Source organism: Neolamprologus brichardi, chromosome 7, assembly GCF_056152115.1.
Source record: "Neolamprologus brichardi isolate AB-2024 chromosome 7, ASM5615211v1, whole genome shotgun sequence".
Lineage (NCBI taxonomy): Eukaryota > Metazoa > Chordata > Actinopteri > Cichliformes > Cichlidae > Neolamprologus > Neolamprologus brichardi.
Window position 1 is genome coordinate 29,755,431 of NC_142110.1, and position 17,690 is coordinate 29,773,120.

Genomic DNA, 17,690 nt, shown 5'->3' on the forward strand with positions numbered 1-17,690 from the left:
CAAGCCTCATATGTAACACCTCCTCTGGTAATAAGCCCACACATGATCCTGTTCTGAGGACGCTGGTGTTGTTGGAGGGGGGATCTGTAGTGTGTGTGAAGCTTTTTAAACTAAAGGGGGGCTCCGGGGAGAGCAGCTCTAACCACAGTGTCAGTTCCCTGTCAACACCTTTAATTATGTGGTTATTTATAGCTGCGCGGGCGCCTCTTGTGGGTTCAGAGTCATACATCACACCTGCAGAGGGCTGTGATAAACACTGCTCAGGTTCAGGTCTGCAGGTTATCTGGTTATGTTAATATTTTTATTAAACCGACCAGGTGTGTTTAGTCAGTGGAGTTATAAAGCATGCAGAGAGGGTGAGGCTTAAAACGACAATCAAAAAAATCATGCTTTAAGAGCACACCTCTGAGGTTATAATTACTGCCACATGCAAACAGCCGGGCTTCGTTCGGTGTGGCATAAACGTGCCTAGCGCGACCCCTGCTGGACAAAGTGCTCACGTGCGGGGTAAGTGCAAAGAAGCTGCACTACCTTAAAGGAGCGTGTTTTCTAAATCATCGGGCCAAAAAACAGAGGTAACAAATATTCAGACGCAGCATTTTCAGCCTTCGGGCTGTTTAAAAACGTTTTTAGATCTGAATGCCCTTTTGCAAAATTTAGCCTGAATCTTCGGCGCAGACTACTTTTTTCGTGGGAGCTTTAAATAGGAAAGGACTTGGGCTTGTTTAAGTTAGTAAAAATATTTCACCTCTCCTCCAAGAGGAGTCTTCATTTTTAAGACAAAAGGTGGAGGGTCCCAGGTATGTAACTCATAGGACTCATAAGACCGCCCTAAACTGGATGACTAAAAATCTACATAATCAAACACTTTTTCAGTTATTATAATTAAGTAAGTAAGATGGGAGCAAAGCAAAAACAAGAAGTATATACCACTGAAATATCAGCGGCAGTGCGACGTGGTATGACGTATGTGCACATGCGCAGTCTGAACTGTAGGGGGCGACAAGCTCCTGCTATCACGCTGGAGCCGGTAACGGGGCGGAGAAGAAGAAAAATGCAGTTAACTGTTTGTTTTGATTGCATTAATCAGCTCGTGTAGGTTAGCAGCAGTCAGCCTCATTCGATCTGAGTGGAAATATTTACCGTATGGCTTCCTTTTTATGAGCTACGAGGGTAAAGTGGGGAGGAGTTCAGATTTAAATAGTTAAAATCGACTAACTGGACCGGCTACTTCACATGTTAGCGAACATCGGAGCTTCCTTTAAACATTTTTATCCTGAGAACAGCGAAGAATAGGAGAGACTATAATAATCAAACGGTGAGTTTGAAACCTGACATTACTCTGACTCCACTTCCTGCTGTTGACACACTCCAACAGGCTACAGTTTAATGTTGTCATTTAGCATGTTAGCTTATCCGTCAGCACAGTGTAGTGTAGCTGAACGTGTCGGCTGTCAAAAGGTGAGCACAGGTGGGTTAAAGGTGGTTTTCATCAGGTTCAAAGTCCACTGAGGTTTATTATCTTTTTCTAATTCTACTGATTAATGTCATGTCAGTTTACGGTAATCCTCCGTTCCCCTCCCCAAAGCCACACCCACAAGGGCCTTCAGCTGTGGGAAAATCCATACACCAAGCTCCCCGTGACTGTGGTCATACAGATCACATATGTCATTGTGAAACATCTGTAACATCTTGTGGTTTAAAACAATTCTCAGATCTGGAGGTTAGTCAACCTAAAGTGAAGACTTATATGAACCATTAGTGTTAAAATCCTGTTACTAGTGGCCCCTGGCAGCTGCACGATGACCAGGATGCAGTACCAAGATGGTTGGATGGATTTCCCCGCTGGATGGCTTTGCACAATGTGGAAATTCCAAAGGAGAGGGACATGAATTTTGGAATTTAACTGTATTTCATCCTTAAAAATAGATGTCTGAATCATGACTTTTGCAACCTTTTTATTGACAAAGACATCATCCATGGAGAGGCATATTATATAAAAGTGAGAAAGTAAAATATTTTTAAAAACCCAAAAAGTTAGGTGGGGTTTTTTTTAGGTGTAAATGTCCCATTAAATAACAGGCAACGCCCCATTTTTCCAACACAAGTAAACCATTAAGTGCCAGAATGTGTTATGTTAAATACCAGATGTTTCTCTGTTTGTCGTTAATTTTATGGATTTATTTTGAAAGTGTAAGCCCAAGGGGCCGTGCTGTTTACTGCAGCTGCATTCACATTCACATTGAACTGTCTGAATGTGGAAACACTGAGGCATTTTACTTTTCATAGACATCTCAAGCTGTTTATCATCAGCTTTACACAAAAAAAAGACAAGCAGTTTGCAGGTGAACTTTCTTATTTTAAATAGGTTATGAGGCATTAGCTTTAGCGGTCTGGCCCACTTAAGACCAAACCTGGTTGTTTGTGGCTACTAGATCAAGCATCAAACCCCAGGGCTGAGAAATGAAAGCAGCGCTGAAGAGACAAAACTTGCAGATGTTCTGATGGATGAATAAAGAATGAGAGACCCAGTTAACTGGCCTAAAAAGTGCAGGTGAGAAAATGTAAAGTACAGGTAAAACATTTTTACAGTTGGAGTCACCACACACAGTTACAGTCTTTACTGTTTTGTCTTTATTTGTTTTGGTAAAGTCTTATGAAGGAAATGTGGCAAATAGGAAGATTTGTATTTATTTCTCATTTTTCTAGTGCACTTAACTGTGTTTGAGGCCACATTTTTATTAATTTATTAATTTTATTTAATTTAATTAATTTATTTACCCATGTTTGTATTTTTTAAACAGCTACATTTAATGACTTATGAATTTAATTTATTAATTGAATTATTTACTTCTGGTTATCCACAGAGGGTCTTTATTTTAATTTCATGCAGTCAGCTGCTGTGGTGGTGGCAGGTGTAGTTTACTTATTATATTTCTAACATAAAGCGTTGATCTTATATACAGAAACAAACCTCTTTTACTGTCTTCTAGCTATTTGTCTTGGTCTTTCTGACCTCAAACATCACGCATGTTTTCAGCTGAATTGTTTGGGCCTGATGTGCTTTAGTGGGACCTCGCCAGAAAACATGAGAACTAGCATGTCCACCGTGGGTGCCCCTTCACAGGTTCACACTGAGTACATATGAGCAATGTGAAAGAGTGGAGATTGGGTAGCAAGGGATATACTGCCTGAAATATCATCCAGCATGAGTAGTTTGGCAGTGGGTCAGTGATGCTTGAAGGGTCACACAGAACATGTAACAGCCAGTGGTAGTCTGACTGTCGTCAGGTACCAGGAAGAAATCCTCAGATCCTCTGGCAGACCTTATGCTGGTGCAGAGTGCCCTGGGTTCCTGCTGGTGCAGGACAATGTCTCACTTCATGTAGTCAGATTATGTAGGACATTCTTGGATGACAAAGACATCGATGCCACTGACTGAGCCTCACATTCACCAGACCTGAATCCAGCTGAAAATGTCTGGGATGTTGTGGTCGGTGTGTGACCAGGAGCTCACGGGGCCCTGATGCAGGTCTGGGAGCAGATCGATCCAGCTTTAGAATTTCATTTATTAAGATCTGATGGGTGATTTAACTACACGGGGATCACACTCCTCAGCCTCCCTGGGAAAGTCTATGCCAGGGTGCTGGAAAGAAGAGTTCGTCCGCTCGTCGAACCTCGGATACAGGAGGAACGATGCGGTTTTCGTCCTGGTCGCGGAACACTGGACCAGCTCTTTATCCTCTCGAGGATACTTGAGGGTGCATGGGAGTTTGCCCAACCAGTCTACATGTGTTTTGTGGACTTGGAGAAGGCATTCGACCGTGTCCCTCAGGGTGTCCCGTGGGAGGTGCTGCGGGAGTATGGGGTGTCTGGCCCATTGCTACGGGCCATTCGATCCCTATACAACCATTCCAAGAGCTTGGTTCGCATTGCCGGCAATAAGTCGGACTCGTTCCCGGTGGGTGATGGGCTTTGCCAGGGCTGTCCTTTGTCACCGGTTCTGTTCATAATTTTTATGGACAGGATTTCTAGGCGCAGCCAAGTGGCGGAGGGCTTTCGCTTTGGTGGCCTCAGGATCTCATCTCTGATCTTTGCGGATGATGTGGTTCTGTTGGCTTCATCAGGTGAGGGCCTCCAGCTCACACTGGAACGGTTCGCAGCCGAGTGTGAAGCAGCGGGAATGAGGATCAGCACCTCCAAATCTGAGGCCATGGTTCTCAGCCGGAAAAGGGTGGAGTGCCCACTCCGGGTCGGGGATGAGTTCCTGCCCCAAGTGGAGGAGTTCAAGTATCTCGGGGTCTTGTTCGCGAGTGATGGGAGAAGGGAGCCGGAGATCGACAGACGGATTGGGGCTGCGGCTGCAGTGATGTGGACACTGCACCGGTCTGTCGTGGTGAAGAGGGAGCTGAGTGTAAAAGCGAAGCTCTCAATTTACCGGTCGATCTACGTCCCTACCCTCACCTATGGCCACGAGCTGTGGGTAGTGACCGAAAGAACGAGATCGCGGATACAAGTGGCAGAAATGAGCTTCCTCCGAAGGGTGGCTGGACTCTCCCTTAGAGAGAGGGTGAGAAGTTCGGCCATCCGGGAGGGGCTCAGAGTAGAGCCGCTGCTGCTCCACATCGAAAGGAGCCGGCTGAGGTGGTTCAGGCATCTGACAAGGATGCCCCCTGGGCGCCTCCTGGGTGAGGTGTTCCGGGCATGTCCCACCGGGAGGAGGCCCCGGGGCAGACCCATGACACGCTGGTGAGATTATATCTCTCGGCTGGCCTGGGAACGCCTTGGTGTCCCCCCGGATAAGCTGGAGGAGGTGGCTGGCGAGAGGGAGGTCTGGGCCTCTCTGCTTAGGCTGCTGCCCCCGCGACCCGGCCTCGGATAAAGCGGATGAAGATTGATGGATGGGTGATTTAAGTGTTCTCCTAATTTCTCTGAGCATTGTAATAGACATATTAATAATGTTACTTGTGTGAATACATCTGCATTGGAAATCTGCGATTGTTCACCTCTGAACACTGGTGGGATGAGGAGGAGTGTAATCCATAGTTCCAGAAACACCTTTAACACCTACACAGAGCTTTGTGAAGGCTTTAGGGGTAAAACAGCTTGTCTCAGACAGACAGTGAGCTGAAAGGCTTCATATTCCTCCTAAACTAAACCATAAATAGTTTAGTCCCGGGATAAAAATGTAGTGCTGTAAACGAGCTGAATCGTTCCCTTTAAATCATTCAGTAATCATACTACAGCTTATTGTGTTTCTGTGATACAAGTTAAATTCATATTTATATGATTAGTCTTTCATGTCTCTGCTTCTCCTAGAGTGCAGGTGGTGTGGTTAGGGTTTTCCAACCTGTCCGTCGGACCTCCGTGTAACTCTTGTTTGAGTGCAGGGGGAGGGAACAGGAAGGAAAACACCCGGGGTCAGGATGCCTCTATTCTTCAGGAAGAGGAAGCCCAGCGAGGACTGCCAGAAGAGACTCGAGTATCAGCTGTGCCGGGTAAGAAGAAGAAGCTGCTGGTGCTAGTGTTAACGTATCTATCACAAATCCACCCGCTTACTCTTATTTATCCTCCTCAGTCTAAGGAAGCTGGTGCTGATGACATCCTGGACATCTCAGCCTGCGGGCTCTCAGAGGTGAGAGGAAAGCTGCACTGATCCCTGACAGCCATCGTGTTGTGGTTTACACATTAACCTGATGAGTAACAGTAGCCTTTATTTCTCTTTTTCTGTTATGTTAGCAAACTACTAATACTTATAAACTACTAGTATTTTTTCTCTCTGTATAGCTATATAAACATCTGTTTACTTAACCTATTTGTGGATAATCTGTTCATCAATATTCCCACCTTTTATACTACCCTTATCTGTATATAATCTGCTCTTATTGCACTTACTGCTCTTGCACTTCTGATTAGAAGCAAACTGTATTTCGTTGCCCTGCATATATATTTTATATATTTATACATGTGTTATGACAAAAAAGTCCTAATCTATCCTAAACAAAGGAAAAACTCTGCAAACAGAAGAGAAACGGAAGAGAGCAGGGAGTCATTAGTGGGAGCACTAATGAGTCACAATGTGAATCGATTAGTTAGCAGTTTTCAATTTCTATTAAATAAAAAGCCAAATTGGAGCTAAACTGTGTTTTATTATTGGTATTTTTGCTGAGGGATTACTTCCAGCTGTGCCACCATCAACAGAACAGCATTTTTCTTTCATTCTTTTCTTTGAGTCTTTTATCCCATTTTTCTCCTGAGATTGACTAAGATGTGATTAAATTGTGCTGGCTACAGCTAATGTTTTTGTGTGTTACATCACAGGTCCCCTCAAGTGCCTTTTCCATCAGCAAAGTGCTTCATAAGAAGGTGAGACGGAGTCGCAGAGCTTTTAAGTGGTTTGATATTTATTTACTCAGTGAAGAGTTTCTGCAAAAAATCTCACACTCACAATATTCCTCAGACTCCAGAACTCAGAGCTTCAACTAGTGCTTTAGCTCCTCCTCTTTTTAGCTATCTCTCTTCTGACTGGCCTACCCTCACAGACTAACAGCAGATAAAGCAATGAAAATGTTACCTCTGTTTCTTTCATTCAGGTACTTATCCTCCACAACAACGAGCTGCGGCATCTGGTGCCCAAAGGAATTGACATCAGCACCCTCATTACATTAAAGGTAAGCCCTGGGACCCTGTGACATCATCATATCCTCTTCATAGGTGATGGTGTTTCTCTCGTGTTTTTTTTTTTTTTTTTTTTTTTGTAAACGTACTGCATTTCGAATGTGTAGCTCAGCTTGAGGCTCATAGCTCATCATCGTTTTGAACTCTCAGTGTTACCTTAGAGTTTGTTAGAGTTAACATGCAGATGTTAGTGCTGGATTTATTTTCTGAGAAAACCCTCCTGTGACCCTCCGAAGGTTTTAGACCTGCATGAGAACAAGCTCACCTCTCTGCCAGAGGACATCGGGAAACTGACGGCGCTGCAGGTAAAGCCTGCTCTCCAGTTATACGGGAAGTAAGTGTGAATAAATGTCGTCAGCATCCACCTGCGGTCTTTCTTCTTCTGTCAGATCCTGAATGTGGAGAAGAACCGTTTGAAGGCCCTGCCAGATTCCATCGGGAACCTGCGCCTCCTGCAGACTCTTAATTTAAAGGGTACGATGCTTCCTGCTTGCTTGCTCTGAAGCGAGATGAGTCACAAGAAGCTAGTTGTGTATTTTCTTTTTCTCTAACAGGAAACTGCCTCACTGAGCTGCCGTCCTCTGTTGGTTCTCTGAGCAGCCTGCGGACACTCGATGTGAGTGACAACAACATTGTGACGCTTCCCAAAGCGCTGGCCTACATCCGCACCTTAGAGGTGAGGTGTCCACTGATTCAGACCTACAGGAAGGCTGAAAAAAAACCTGGTGTTTTATAAGTGTGTGTGTGTGTGTTTCTGTGACAGAGTTTTAGCCTTGATGCTGCCATGATGTCCTTCCCACCTTCGTCTGTGTGCACAGAGGGAACAGAGAGCATCCAACGTTTCCTGTGCACGGGTAGGATTTGCCGCTCGTGGTGACTCATTTATTTGTTGATTAACGGCAGTAAATCGTAAACGGGTTCCTGTCTGCGATCACAGTCAAGAAAATAATCTTAAATGTCTTATTTCCTCAAACTGTAGGTGAGAATTCTGTTGATTGCTGCCTTTCCTACTGGCTCACTGAGATTCAGTAGCTCCTTAGATTTACCACATAGGGTGCAGATGCTGATGCTTCTTTGCTGTGTTGGAAATAATGAGCCTGTGGCGATGACGCAGACTAAATTGTAATTGATTGATGGTTTCTTGTAACAACAGTGAAGTTTTTATCAGAAGTTTAATCTTTTCTAAACATGCTTCAAGTGAGTATTTATCTATTTGCATCAAAACTAAACAACAATAATAAAAAAGGCACAGTCTGTTCAGAATTCATAGAAAATAAATAATGATGAATAAATAAATCTGTTTTTACACATTAATCTTGAAGTTTTAAATTTGAGGAAACAAGAAATGAAAATGTTGGTCTTTCTGTGTTTTCCCGTGGTAATGAGGTAAGCAGATGATGATGCTGATTTGTTGTTCGGTTCAAAATGCAGAAGTGCACAGAAAAAAGGAAAGATAGCAGGGAGTTTGTTTCTAATTTCCAGTATAAAGAAAAAAACTGGTTAAAAAAAAACCTTTAAAAAAGGGGTTAAAAATACAAAAAAAATTTCCACACAATTCTGTGTTAGTTCTTATTTATTAGGTCTTTAAAAAGGTCTTAGAAGGAAAAACTTTGATATTTTTAAATAGTGCAGGAACTGTGCAGCCTTTGGTGTAACAGCACGTCCCTTCATGTAAACGTGATATGAGCTGAGTGTGGCTAACGTTAGCAGCTCTGGCAGCAGCAGACTTCTTCCTTCGCTAGTTAGCGTCAGCACGTCTGTGTGAATGTGGTTTACACCTCGATCATATCTGTTGGCTTTGGGTGCCCGGTCTGCATGTTTTTAACTTCCTGTCACAGAAAAAGAGACAAAGCTATGACTTTGTCTTTGAACTGATGGTGTTGTACGTGAATGCAACATGAATAATTAGTTTAAAGATTTCAGATACTTACAATATATTGCATATAAAAGAAATGTTGTAGAAAAACATCAGATGAGCTTAAGGTCCGGGACGCTGGTTTAGCTCAGTGCGTTGAGCGGGCGATCACATGCCATACGAGCGATATGGCTGAGAGTGGCCGGCCCAGGTTCGAAACCGACCTGTGGCTCTTAGCCGCATGTCATCCCCTCTCTTTCTCCTTCCGCTTTCCTGTCAATAAAGCTGAAAAAGGCAAAAAAAAAAAAAAAAAGCTTCAGGTCTTCCACAACACAGTTACTCTAAACAAACGGCAATAAATTCTACAAAGAGTTTAGTAAAATTCACAGATTTGACACGAACACAGACACTGAATCTGAAATCAGAACGTATGCATGTATATTTTTACTGTTTCACTTCTCCCTCTCTTGTACGTGTGCGGTTACTTCTGCTGAGGCAGCGACTTTCATCCTGGATTTGGACACTTGGCATTACCTCATGTTGTAATCAGGCCGTGAGAATTCCTGGTCCAGCCTGCAGCTCCACCACTTTAACAGCATTGTACATTTTGCTGACTGTAGCATCAGGAGGATCATGAACTCAAAAGACCTGCATATGCCCTCCTGGTTAATGAACAGCGGTTATTAAGGTGGAACCCATCTATAGAGACCAGAACTGTTGTTTTGGCACAAGTTAGAAGTTTTAATATCTAGGCTTCTCTGTGTCACATCACGGTGTAAACTAAAAATGTGGTGTATGATTGTTGTGGTTTGGGCAGCATGAAGGTGAATTGACTGGTTGGTTGGTTTGGTTTCCAGAGCTGGGAGAGGAGTACTGCCCACCCTCTCAGTACCTCCTGCCGGTGCTGGAGAGCGACAACGGCAAGCAGAGCTCCGACTGCCTGGATGGGTTGGATGAGGCCTGGCAGGTATAGCTTTCTCTTGTGGAGTGTGTAGAGGACACGAACACCAGTTTCTTTGATACGTTTATAGATTTCTGTGTGAGATACTACAAGTGTCTTTCAGTGTTTCCTCTTTTTCTGTTGCAGAACAAATTTAGTGACTACGAGAAGAGAAAGGTTGGTGACAAGACATTCCTCCTTTTTCTTCAACATCTTTTAATTTCTTAGTTTTATCTAGTACCTTTTCTACTTTTTTCAGGCATACAAGTTTCTTTAATATTTCCTGTGTTGTTTTTCTGCAACACCAGGGTGAAGAACAAAGTTCTAGCACATCTTTCAACACAACTACTAGCTTTTATCCCCAAACTTTTGAGTACATTACACAAAGAGAACAAAAGCGCCCTTCTTCTAGCAGAGAGCACAGTTTTGATGTAATTTTTTTCAGTCAGTTTCAAACACGGGGTGCCATAAAGGACAGTTCACGTATCTGATTTCCTGCTGTCTTCTGAAAATAACTTTTTTGACCACCAACTTCTCAACTGAAGCGTTACTGTGGTGCACCACAAGGTTCGATTTTAGGTCCCAGTTTATTTTCCATTTCTAGACTGATAAGTTTTGTAGTTCCTTGTAAAACTTTGCTGCTTTTTTGTGTTTTAATTGATTAAGTGAAATTAAATATTATTATTTTATTTATTCTTATTACAATTTCTTGTTCTGTCCCCTCAGAAGTTTTTTTTTAGATTATTATTGTGGAAAATGGCTGCAGACTGTAGCAGTAGTTGTTATTTAGAGGGCTGAGAATCTGCAGATAAGGCTTTCTGTTCAGAGGTGTGGCATTATTTTTACATGAGCTGAATAAAGTGAAACCCGTGTTTGAGCAGCTGAAGTTTGAAAGTTTTCTGACTGGTTTGTATGTCCTGCAGGAGCAGAAGCAGCAGGAGAAGTTGGCCTTCGAGAAGCACCTGGAGGAGAAGCAAAGGGAGCATACCCAGCTTGTAATGATGAAAAACTCCAACAAGGAGAACATCCTCAACTCAGTCCGACAGGTAATAACAACCGCCCAGAAGTCTTCTTGAGAGGTTTAATTGTCAGCTCCTTCTTTCTGTTAACACTGAATCATCTCTGATGATGATGATTCTGTGTGTAATTCCTAAAATTGCCTGTTTTATATGCTGTGTGTGCCTTTTAGGAGCAGGAGCGGGTGGAGCAGGGCGTCAGCAAGCAGCAGAGAGCTCAGGAGGCTGAGAGGCAACTGGTGCTGGAGAAAGTCCGACAAGCTGAAGACAACATCAGCAGTCGCATCAGCAGCCTGCTGATGGACAACAACAGGTCTGAAGGAGGGGTTTATGCGGATACTTTAAATATGGCGTCTCCACTGATGAGTCTGTGCTAACTGCAGTGTGTTCATTTGCATCCTTGCAGGCAGAAAAAGAGTGCAGAGTTCCTCCAATCCATGGAGGAGGATCGGTGAGTGTTCTGACCAATGATCCATAACACACAGAGAAGAGAAATAAGACTCTACAACACAGCAGCACTCATCCAATTGTTTCCCACTTAGCTGTCTATTTCTGGAGCACTTTGTGAAGGAGATGCATAAAGTGCTTTCAGGGAAGGGAGGGTAAAAAAAAAAATAACAGCAGGACAAAAGAACACTTTACAAACCAGTTTGGAGGGCTTGATTTTCATATTCTGATCTTAATGGAATATAGATCGTGAGTTGCTGCGTTGCTCCTGTCTGGAATCTGACTCCATCAAAGCCAGTGGCGATGCTGTATTGTGATGGAGGTGCTGGTAGTTGTGTGAGATATTTCATGAGGGTACAGCGTGGTCCTAGTTGGACTTCAGTTGATATCTTGTCAACACATTACAAAGATGTTTTGTCGATAAAGTCACAGTGATTGTTTCTTCACATCCTGTTTAGGACTTAGCCATTTTAAACACAGGAAGTTATAGAAAGTTCCTGTAAGTCTGCAGTGAAATGCTGAAAGAAAATGTTTTCCCCTCAGGATCCGTATGGAACATCTGACCACCATCACGCAGGAAGAAGCTAACTCACTGAGGAAGAAGGAGGTGGCAGGTATAGAGCTTGTCTTATTCAGGCATTAAAACACATAATTTTACTCAATTTTTTCTACTCTGGCTCTTTATGATGTCATAGACAGGGGATCTCCCTAATATGGTAATCTCAGACATGGAAAGTTAATACTTAAAGTGTGAGATAAAGAAGGATTATTTTGAAGTGTGAATCATGCAAAGCTACTCTAAGAATGAAAACATAGAGCTGGAAAAGACAAAAACGTAGCTAGCATGCTCCTCACGTGGTGTTTTCTTTCCCCTCTCCTTGCTCTCTGTTTTTAGCGGCCATGCAGAAGATGCTGTCTGACAGCTGCTCCATGAGCCTCCTCCAGGAGGCCAGTGACTACCGCAGACAGAGCCTGGTCACTGAGGCCTGCAGGAGGTCAGAAACACACATATACACAAACCATAAACAGGGAGACCTGTGACAGCTTTTGGAAAGATGTTGTAATCTCTTCTCCTTATGTAACAGTTTAGAGAATTTAGACAGGAAGTTTGACAAGATGCTGTGCCTCCAAGTTCTGGACAAGTCCAAAGCTATCGCCCAGATCTTACAGGAGGTAGGATGAGTAGAAATCAAACCCCCACTCTGTTTAAAGCTGCTGGACTCGGTAACCCACCTCGGTGACCTGCTTTGAATGGTTGTCTTTGCAGGAGGAGATGCAGAAGGCAGCATTCCAGGCGCTGCAACTCCAAAAAGACGCCGTTCATGGGTACATCCGTAACCAGGTCGGTGACGATGCATCATTATTTTTTATTTGTTTTTTTATTTTGCTTTGTTTTGTTTTTACAGCTCGTTTCTGCCAGAGGTCCAAAAAAAACTCAGTTAATTCAGGTCTAAGGAAAAAAAATTGCTGAAAATGAAAAGACACCAGGCATTAACGTCATTTTACTTTTTCCCACAATCTGCTCATAATCAGATTCATCTTACTCATCCTAACAGTAATGAAGATGTCCAGTTTAAGTTGCTTCTCATAGATTATTATAGCCTCGGCAGCATGGCCCCTCTCCTTGCTTGCCTCATGTCTGCTTCTCCACTGTCCCTCAGATCCATCTCATAGAGGGTGAGTTAATGCAGCTGACTAAACTGGAGATTAAAAGACGCAATCTGGATGCTGAGAACCTGCAGGTGGGTGTCACCGCCTTCTTTGTTTGCCCTCCCATGTTTATTTTCACTTCCATGTCATCGCTTCATGGCAGCAGTTCAACATTTCAAGAAAACGATCAGCAGCTTTAAATGTGCGACTTTAAACGAGTGACAGAGGTAACTACTAGGTAACTGTAACTACAGTAAACAAACTGTTAAGGTTTTAACTGGCTACCAGTGAGGTTTCAGGAAGAAACCTTAAAAGCGAAACGGCAGACAACATTGGGCAGTCCTATTAACTGATCGAGCTCAATAAAAATGCAAAGAATTGTCAATGCAGGGTTATCAAAAAACAAACAAATGCAAGACTGAAAAGGTGTTCCCCAAGGTTCAGTTCTGGGACCACTGCTATTTATTTTATATGTAAATAATTTCAGTCATATAAGACAAGCGCAAACTTGGATTTTATGCTGATGACGTGATGATGAACTGCTCTGCACCTCCTCAGGACCACCTCTCTGTCAGCAACAGACAGCTTTTAATACAGTACAGCACAACCTGTGTGATTTATGCTGACAAAAGTAAACTGATGAAACTGTTTCATGTTGTGTATTTTTGCTGTGTATAGTCACGTGTGTGCTGCTTATGCGACTGCTGTTGGTTGTACTACTGTCTGCTTTGGTGCGGAGGAAAAGATTCATATTAACTCATTCATATTAGTTATTTTTTATTTACTTAACTTATTTTTAACGATGGAGTCACACTGCATTTTTTCTATGGTATTTTATTATAACATTGCACTCGAGTCCTGCATGGCCTTTTGAATTTGATATCCAATTTTGTTTTTTGTGTAATATTTAAATTTAACTTTTGAAGTCTGTTGTGTTTTTGTAAGGTTGAATAAATAAATCTTAGTACTAACCAACATTGATTGCCCACAGCTGATAATGATGTGTGTGTAACGTCACTCCACTTGTGTGTGTTTGTGTGCAGGAGGTTCTGGTGGAGCAGCGCACGGCGCTCAGCGACATGTTGCAGCAGCTGCTGAAGCAGAGAGACCAGCGAGAGCAGGAGCTGCTGCAGGTTCTGGTGAGGAATTATCTCGTGGCGGTTTTGTTCTTCTTCTCCTAATTTCCTGTCATGTTTCTCCACTTCCTGTGGTGGGTGTCCATATTAAACATTAAGGTTCAAATAAGGAGGTCAGCCTCCATACAGCAAGGCTTTGGTCTACTCTTAGTACTCCGTTTCATATAGTGACCTGAAACAGAATGGTCTCAGCATAGTCAACTTGTACCCTCTGTTTGTGAGAGGCAACCAGTCAGAAGAAAGTTGGCCTAAAGGGGGAGGAGCTCAAACAGGTTGTTTCAGAGAGAGGATGAAGGCTGCAGGTCTTCCCAGTATAAGATGAAGAAGTTCTACAACTCTCAGTGCTGAATACAATATAATTTGCTTTCTACACCCTTCCTTTATGTGGTGTCATTCAGTTATTTTCTGACATTTATCTTATCATTTCTATACTGATGACATTCTGCTGTGTGTGTCTTTTAAGCCTTAGCAGATGAACAGTTAACCGTTTATCTCGGACTGTCTCTCCATCAATGATCTTGATTGGGTATTGTGTGATTATTGGTCCTCCTGAACTATATAAATGTCAGTCAAACTCTACCTTCTCACAAGTCCAGCGTTCGTGATCTTTTCATTATATTTGATTCTTCTTTGAGCTTCAACTCTCATAAAAAATCAGTTTCACAATCCTGTTTCTTTCACAAATACATTTCTGGTTTCTTTTATTTTATTCAGTTTTAACTTTTACATTTTGTATTGCAATTAAATGCATTTTAATTTTCTATTATATTTTAATGTTTTTATTCCTTTTGTTTGTGACCAGATTTCTATGAAAACTACTTTATAAATAAACTTTATATCTGTTTGTAGAGTTTGTGTTTCCTGTTCTGAGGATAAACAAAAACCCATGTTGTGTTTTTCAGGCTGAGATGGAGCTGAAGTCTGAGTCCAACCAGCAGAACTACTGGATGATCCAGTACCAGAGGCTGCTGGACGCTAAGCCGCTGTCACTCCGCATGCAGGTTACATAGCACAGATGAACATCTGCAACATCTGGAAACAGAGTGTGGCATCCCACCTAAAGCTGTAATCTCTTTGCAGGAAGCGGGTGTGGAGAAGGAGCTGGTGAACCTGCTGTGCAAACTGTCCGCTCAGCACTACCTGCCCATCCTGGCTCATCATCGAGTGACGACCGAGGCGCTTCACCACATGAGCTCCTCCGACCTCAAGAAGGTGCGTCTGCAGCGCAAGTTTCTGTCTGGGCTGCTCGATTTTTTATTTTTTTTGGTTTTATTTTTTAAAATGTTTATCTTGATTATCTGTCATATTAGCTGGAAGCCATTTGATTGGCCCAGGTCTAGTTTCTGCACCAGCATCTGTGTATGAACATCAACATCAAATAATCAATCTCCAGCGTAATGAAACAGAAAATCTGTTTATTTCACTCCATTATTTAGTTACTACTCCTGCCTTATTGAATATTAAAGATGAGATTGTTACCAGAGACAGGGCTCAGCCTGGCTCTTGATCCAGCAGTGTTTTGGACAGATTCTTACTTTTGACAGATCAGACTAAACTATACATTTGGTGTTCTTATTTTCATAAATCGGGTAAAATTAGAAAAACAGGGAGGTGCTGTTTTGATGGTCTCTACTTTGAAGGTGAATGGTGTCTTGATTTACTTTCGTCACTGAGTAGCTGACATAGCCATCTGCAGGTTTCTATACTCCAACTGGATCATGTTGCATTTAAAGATAATCTCAGTGTAACTTTTAAAGCTTTGTTTTTTTTGGATCCATGGTGCCATGTCACATCCAGGTTTATGAAATCATCAGCTTTATGGAATTCTTTGTTTTCAGTTGGGCATCAATGAAGCAGGAATCCAGAAAGCTCTTCTGAACTGGGCCCGGGAACGCCAGCCTGAAGGTACAGTCCACACATCACACCACAGCTGAGCGTTAGTCACATTGTAACACTGACACACTGCAACTGTTTAATGGGACAGAGATGTTAGATTTTCAATGTTTAGCATGTGGAAAGTAACGTGATCCGTTTCCTCTTCTGCAGGACCTTGTAAAGTCACCAAGCAGGAGGCGGAAGCGGAAGTCACCCCCTCTGCGCCATCTCCTTCCCCGCCTCCGTTCTTTCCCAGCACCTCAAACATCCAAATGCCCAGCCCACCACTCACCCCGGGGACCCCGGGGACCCCCGTCACCCCGTCAGCACCTACCCCCGTGGAAGGGCCGGGAAGCTCAGACTGTGTGGTCTGCATGGAGACCGGGGTAAGAAATGCTAAAATGGTCATGAGTTTAGTCTCAATGAGATTATAAGATTTGAGATCAGATGTCAGATTTGAGAGCACAAAACATGTTTTTAGCATAAAAAACTGTTTGGGGTTTTAATAAAGGGGCAAAGTGACAAGTTTGACTGACAGGCATGATCTCAGTTATACTAACATGATTTACTGAGGTTTACTACAAGTGTTGCTGCTGGGAGCATTAATGTATTAGAAATGAGGAGGAGGTGTTATCAGGATGAACTCTGAACCATTGTGCTCTGAAACCTGGATTTTCTGATTTTTCCCTCATTTCTGATCTTAAATGGCAGTAAAACTTAACAAGTTTTATTCACCAAAACTGGAGCTCAGGCTTCTCGGTCAGTCTGTTGGTACAGCATCCTTACAGCAGCCCTATTATTGGCTAACTGCACTGAAACAGCACAAACATGGTCCTGAGGTCCAGTTCAGGGACTCCAGTTAGCTGAGGTGAAGCCGAGCAGCTAAACTGCCTGTGTGGCCATCCGCCTGTCTGTCATGAGGCCACGCCCCTATTAATGCAAACTGTGCTTAAGATCCAATGGGACTGACACGCTTTTGAAGCCTCGTGTGGCCACTAGAGGAACTGCAGTTTTTGGCATGAGAGGCGTTAGTTTTTAAATTTTTTCCACTGTTAAGTATTTTGGTAATAACAGTCTCCACCTGCATGGGTACAGAGGAAACAGGAAGTGCTGATGGCTCATTCAAGATGATGAGAACCAGCACAGCCTGAACGATGGCTTCAAAGTTCAGATTACTCACTGTCTCTCCTGTCTCTGCAGTCTCAGGTGATCTTCCTGCCATGTGGTCATGTGTGCTGCTGTCAGGTGTGTAGCGACGCCCTGCAGAACTGCCCTCTGTGCCGGGCCAACATATCCCAGCGCATACGCCTCTACCACAACTAGACCCTCTTCCCTCACCAACCGTCACTTTCAGCTATTTATGCATGACAATGAAGCTGCTGCTGTGTCGTGTCGAGAAGCTTATAGTGGGTTTTTAAAGCGCTGAGCCACTTTTCCTGTAATCACCCAACTGTATTCTGTGAAGGACATTCTCAGATCTTTTTAATGTGTTTCCAGTCGTCTCTTGTGGATTTATTTGTGTCTGTTCTGTTTAAGTTGTGTAATTTTTATTTTATGTAATATATAAAGAGCCGAGTGGATGACACCACTCACTGACTGTTCACTGCCTTCATGACTGATGCGTGCCTTTTTCTATGACTGTTTTTTTTTGTAAATTCTAGTGTTGTAACCAAAGCTTAACGTTTAAATAACTCAGTATAATCTGGTGATCCTTAAAGATTTCTGTCCTCATTGCTCATCGTTTCCATCTCTGATTCGGCCTCTTACTGCTGCTTTTCCTTTCGTCCATCTGTTTCACCTGTACCATGTAACAGATGTCACCTGTCTGTGTGTAGCATCACTAATGCTGGTGTATTTTACCAAGTGCTCTTAACCTCTCGCATGCTTCAGTAAAGTCTCTCCTTTAATAACTCCACATGAGTTTGTTCAGTGTCAGAGATTCCACCTCAGTGTCAATGTGATCATATCGTCAGACTGTATGAATATAAAATCCATACGTGTCATTTCCTGTGGTCAGAGTGGGTGTTTTTTTTTTTTTATTGATTATAACTACACAGGCAGATATCTCAACACAGTGTATGTATATAAACATG

At 42.9% G+C, this 17,690-nt stretch overlaps 1 protein-coding gene across 1 annotated transcript; it reads left to right on the forward strand.

The window, feature by feature from the left end:
* The first annotated feature begins 989 nt into the window (after positions 1 to 989).
* lrsam1 (leucine rich repeat and sterile alpha motif containing 1) lies at positions 990 to 17,600 on the forward strand. The gene is made up of 25 exons (XM_006782127.3): positions 990 to 1,318; positions 5,320 to 5,498; positions 5,579 to 5,635; positions 6,322 to 6,366; positions 6,594 to 6,671; positions 6,915 to 6,983; positions 7,068 to 7,152; positions 7,233 to 7,354; positions 7,442 to 7,532; positions 9,391 to 9,500; positions 9,621 to 9,650; positions 10,397 to 10,519; positions 10,663 to 10,802; positions 10,896 to 10,940; positions 11,480 to 11,550; positions 11,832 to 11,931; positions 12,022 to 12,109; positions 12,204 to 12,278; positions 12,598 to 12,678; positions 13,630 to 13,725; positions 14,625 to 14,723; positions 14,803 to 14,934; positions 15,561 to 15,627; positions 15,769 to 15,983; positions 16,798 to 17,600. The coding sequence occupies exons 2-25, from the start codon at positions 5,427 to 5,429 to the stop codon at positions 16,918 to 16,920; spliced, it is 2,214 nt and encodes a 737-aa protein (XP_006782190.2). The 5' UTR covers positions 990 to 1,318; positions 5,320 to 5,426; the 3' UTR covers positions 16,921 to 17,600.
* The last annotated feature ends 90 nt before the right edge of the window (positions 17,601 to 17,690 follow it).